Source organism: Cryptococcus neoformans, chromosome 13, assembly GCF_000149385.1.
Source record: "Cryptococcus neoformans var. neoformans B-3501A chromosome 13, whole genome shotgun sequence".
In the NCBI taxonomy this organism is placed as follows: Eukaryota; Fungi; Basidiomycota; class Tremellomycetes; order Tremellales; family Cryptococcaceae; genus Cryptococcus; species Cryptococcus deneoformans.
In genome coordinates this window covers 622,187-627,186 of record NC_009189.1, presented here as the reverse complement: position 1 = coordinate 627,186, position 5,000 = coordinate 622,187, and the positions used below count along the sequence as shown (strand labels likewise).

Below are 5,000 nucleotides of genomic sequence, written 5' to 3'. Positions count from 1 at the left end.
TGGGTTACCCATTTCTTCAAGTGTGTTCTCACTATTCTCTTTCTCGGGAGCAGTGGTAGCGTTGGTGTTAGAAATTGAGGGGATGAGGATAGAATTAAGGTTGCGAGGGCCGGTAGGGATAGGTTTGGTAGGCTGGCTTTGGTTTAGGCTCTGATTCTGCAGAGATTTGGGACCGGTAAGGGTACAGTCTGTTCGAGGTCCAGTTGGGATCTGAGATGTTCGAGGACCTGTAGGGATGGGGATGGATACAGCAGAGAGTTTACGGGGCTGTTCGTTAGGGGTGGAGGGTGATAACGATCGTTTGAAAGATGTAGCGGGCGGACTTTAGCGTTAAGTCAGATTTGCTATATAAAAAAGACGAAGTGAGGGAAATAGACGTACGCGATGTGATGGTCGGCTTTGGAAGGATGGTGACCGCCTAGTCGACTTAATAAACTACCCTTTGGCTCTTCCCTAGGCTTCTTCCTTGGAGGTGATCGAGATCTCGGACGAGGAGAAGGTGATCTGCGAATGGATGATCTCCGAGCTGGAGAAGGTGAACGAACTCTGGGTGAAGGACTTCGTCTTTGATATGTCGGGGAAGGGCTCCTGTACCTTTTGTACTTTGATGGTCTATACCGTTCAATTGATCTGGACCTATACCTACGAGGCGATGGGCTTCTGCTCCTGGAAATACGAGCTCCCTTGTCTGCAACTCTTGAGCGCCAAGAGACACGAGATGGTAAAGGTGATCTAAGGCTAGGACGTAATGGCCTAGCGGATCGTGGAGGAGAAAGAGTAGCAGATGGTCGAGGAGGAAGAGCAAAGTTAGGTCGTGGTGGGAGTGTATGTACTGACTGTGGTGTTGGGGGGATGGATATGGAGGAGATTGTGGGCTTGTTGGGCAACTTGAGGTCCCGGTTGTTTTTGCTGTGGTCTTTCTGATGGGTCTCTGACATGAGCACGAGTAGGTGGGAGAGTGCCGGCGCCGTGCTCTCGTGGTGCAGTGTTGCCGGCGACTGCGGGGAGCTGGAAGATGAAGAAAGGCGGAGAGTGTTGCTGCAGCAGGTCTTGTGGATAGTTTGAAAGTTGAAGATGCGCTCAACTTTCTTGAGCTGCAACCGATCATCAGCAGCAGAAGAAGAAGAAGATCATCTTGTCACCAGAAATAACACATCACTGTGTAGTGAATAGAGCCAATAATACCGTTATATGCATGGAACAGGCCCATTCCACTTCCCATACCTATGCATACATCCCTTGTTCATATCTTATCCATGCATACAGCAAATATGTGGTATGAGCATGCTGCAGTAAATGTGATGAACTGTTGATGGACTACGGTCATGTCCGACGCTTCCCTCCATTCCTCTTTCCCCATTTGGCCTCTTTCCAATCTTTTGCTTCTCAGCTATCCATTTATGCACACTCCTTGCCGTGTCGAGACATCCAACTACAATGCTCTATCTAAACGCTGTCTACATTGGTCCTGCATTCAGTCGGCGCATCAAGGCCCCACGTTCTGCCTGCTGGGAGGAAGTTGTATCCGCCTTCGTTCGTCCTGCGTCTCAACGAACATGGCAGGCTCGGCGGGAATTAAAACTATATCCGCACATTATAGCGGCCAAACTATACAAGCACTAGCCATTGCAAGGTAGGCCCAACCTATCCTCATCTTTTGTGTATCGCTGGATAGTCAGAAGAGCGCATGTCGGATATAGAACCAGTGGGCGGTTATGCGATATCTTCAATCTCGTCTTTCGTGTATAAAGGGTGGGCACTTTTGCATTTCTTTCTTTCATCCGGATTTTATTTTTTTTTTCTTTCATTCTTTATTTTGTTTCTTCACTTTTGCCAAGGTTTATAAATGAAGCATGGTGCTAACTATTTAGAAAGCCTTAAGGAACCCTGAAAAAAAGAAGCGAACAAGTCATCTCGGTAGACTTCAAGCCAACAGAAGTGAGCGCCATTACCAGTGTCAACCACCTGGCCACTTTCATTACACGATCGACCAAAACTCTTGTCGGTAATATTGAAGCAACTGCATGATAAGTGCAGCAGCGAAAACAAAACGGAGGCGACGGCGAAAATACACGCTACGAGCTGATAACCTCTTTTTTTCCTTCCCAAGGTTGGAAAAGGGCTTCAAGTAGACCCATGTACTAGGAACTCTTTCAGATGTTGGATCATTGCGCCTTCCATCTCTTTGCTTTCTCAGCGCTCTACAGTTTTATAAGAATTTCACAAAAGATTAACTCAATCCAATCATCAAGATATGAAAATGAGCGACTGAATCATTGATCAACTTTTCATCTCGAATTTGGATCAAACAACATCTACCGGTCCCTACCAACATCTATCTATCTTGGGTTTAAATGGACTTTGTTTTTGGACTTTCAAGTTACGGGTTCCGGGCTTGGGACACTTTTCTCGTCGTATCTTAAACACGCTACCCTTCAACATCTATCAATATTTGTATCTTGGGCTTTGTGAATCATTGGGGTTTTTATGGTTTATATTTCAAGCTTAGGTATATCTCAATCTTGGGGGTCCTGGGTATCAGGATTCACCTTTATGGATTACCGACAAAAACGGGGTGTTCCATATTCAGTGAGCTTGCTTTCTTTTCCTTTTCTTCTCATGTTTCTTTTCTCTTTTCCAACTTTTTTATTATTATCATTTCTATCTATACATTACGTTTTTCAAGATTTTCACTTACATCACATACCTCAAGAACGGATGAAGTTGATGCGAGGAAAAACAATTAGTTTAATAGTATGAGTAGGCTAAGACGTATGGTCTTCTTCTAATGTGGTACCAGCCTATCAATCCAGTTGTAATAACCGTAGTCTATTTCTTATACATCTATCAACATTTCTTCGGGTATAAGCTAAATCTGGATCTGTCGACGTGCATGCTTATTCAAATCGATCAATTGAGAGGCTATATACATCATATTTATATGGAATAATCATCGTCTTCTCTTCATTACCTCTCTATCCTGTCTATCCTACCAACCCTAAATCCTTTCCCTTATTTACCTAACCACTTATTATCCCTGGCTATACGGCGGTAACCCGCCTCTCTCATAATCAGGCGGCGCATCTTCCTGTTCGCCTACTTCAACTGTACCTACAGACCGAGAAGGCGCGACGGCGACACCGACACCCTGATGAACTGGATGATGAGATGCGTGATGAGCCGGAGGAGGGGGAGGAGGTGATGATGTTGTTGATGATGATGATGATGATGATGATGTTGATGATGGCGGAGGAGGAGGCGCATGGGCCGCAAGACCAAGGGGAAGAGGTATAGAAGGTGGCCCAGAGGTAGCTGCGACGCCGACGGCAGAAGCGGCTTGGGAAGCATCGAAACTCGGGGGGTCGTGTGCTGGTGGTTCGTCACGTGGGTGGGCGTGGGCGTGGGCGTGGGCATGGGCATGGGCATCAGGATGAGGAGGTGGCGGGGAGGCGGGGATGGGCATGATGTTCTGTTCGTGTACGTGCTCGGGATGAGGAGGTGGGGGAGGGGTGTATGGGGAATGTGGATGGGAATGCGAGTGGGAATGGGAGTCGTTGGTGAAGGAAGGTAATGCCGGGAGGGAAGGTTCGTCGATCCCAGGCGGAAGATCGTCCTTTTTAAAATCAATATCACCACAAGAACGATTTGGTTGAACAAAGTAAGACATACCTGTAAATCAACAATCCGCGTCCCCTCGCCCAACCCCAAATGCTCCATCAACTCCAACCCTTCTTCGCCTACACCCACCCCGACCCCGCCGAACCCCAACCTGGCAGCTACTTCACCTACAACTCCGCCGGCCAAAGCCAAGGGTTGTTCCCCTTCTTGGGGAGGGTCCATACTGCCTCTGGCGTGGAGAGATGCGGCGAGCGAAGGGGGTGGTTGGGAGAATGTTTCATAGCCGTCGTACTGTACCAATTGAAGCGAGAGTGCGTCAGCTGCTTTGCTTCGGATAGAGAAGGAAAAAAAGGGGTTTGACATACCTCGATCCAAGTAGCCAATTCCCCGCCTAGCCCTTCCCTCCCTACACCCATCTCGCCATCATCACTCCATCCCCCAGTCTCTCCCTCTTCTGCTTGTCCTTGTCCCTTTTCTTGCACTGCCGCTCCATCTCTACCTCGAGATTCAGCGCCCTCGCCCGCGCCCTCGTCGGTGCGAGCGCTCGCGCCGATACCAACGCCCCGGCCCGCGCTCGCCTCACGCTCTTTCCCCCTCGCCCCGCGCAACGCAAACGCAAAAGCATCCGACTGACTCGCTGCCCTCGCCCTCGCCCGCCTTTCTTCCTGCTGTTCACTCTCCAGGAAAGTCGGTAATCCACTACCTTGTCCTTCGCCTTGATCGTCTCTTTGGACTTGATCTGGTTCTTGAGCGTGAGGCTGAGGATCTGCTCGATGGGTAGTACTGACGGCGGTGGATGTGCCGGGTTGGTGGTGGTGGTGGTGGTGATCATCATAAGGAACGGGCTCTTCTCCCAAATCCACTGGTGGACTGAGAAAGTACTCTTCACTATACTCTTCACTAGGACCTCGGCCCAAAGATGTCGAATCTACTGTCGAGCTCTCAAACGGGGGCGGAAGATCATCTTCCCTTTCACCTTGACCTTCACCTCCGTCTCCGCCTCTGTCCGCGTTTCCAGAGGAAGAAGGAGGGAGACGGGTGGTGCCAGAGGGACCTACGACATCCCGGCCTTTGAGACGGTATGCTTCCCTTGCTGAGAGCGTGTCGGTGGCTGCTGGATCGAAAGACGGATAAGCCGAGGGTGGGGATGAAGAGTCGACGAGGGCGAGCTCGGCGGCGAGTTCGTGGGGAATGTCGAATTCGACTCCATCTTGGGTTTGGAGTTGGTACTGGGTTTGGTGGGTGGGAGGTGGGGCAGGGGCAGGGGCAGGGCGAGGGGCAAGGGGCGACCATATTTTGGGCAAGATTTCAATTTCCTTCTCCACCACGAAATCATTTTCATCACATCCTCCGCCTTCTGCCCGTCCTGCCGCTCCGCCCAC

General features: G+C 49.8%; 2 protein-coding genes across 2 annotated transcripts in view; both read right to left on the bottom strand.

Annotated features, from left to right (window-relative positions):
• Nucleotides 1-938, bottom strand: part of CNBM1850 (hypothetical protein) — a gene marked incomplete at both ends in the record, with an annotated part of 5,191 nt that extends 4,253 nt beyond the window's left edge. Inside the window, 2 exons of the mRNA XM_766934.1 lie at nucleotides 1-322; nucleotides 382-938. The exon at nucleotides 1-322 is cut by the window's left edge and continues 236 nt beyond it. Of these exons, the coding sequence (XP_772027.1) occupies nucleotides 1-322; nucleotides 382-938 (879 nt within the window). The remainder of the gene's footprint in view (nucleotides 323-381) is intronic.
• A 2,093-nt stretch (nucleotides 939-3,031) lies between these two features.
• On the bottom strand, nucleotides 3,032-4,911 carry CNBM1840 (hypothetical protein; the record flags this gene model as incomplete). The annotated part of the gene is made up of 4 exons (XM_766933.1): nucleotides 3,032-3,613; nucleotides 3,670-3,909; nucleotides 3,984-4,847; nucleotides 4,909-4,911. 4 exons carry the CDS (start codon nucleotides 4,909-4,911, stop codon nucleotides 3,032-3,034), a joined length of 1,689 nt encoding a protein of 562 aa, XP_772026.1.
• Between the last annotated feature and the right edge of the window lie 89 nt (nucleotides 4,912-5,000).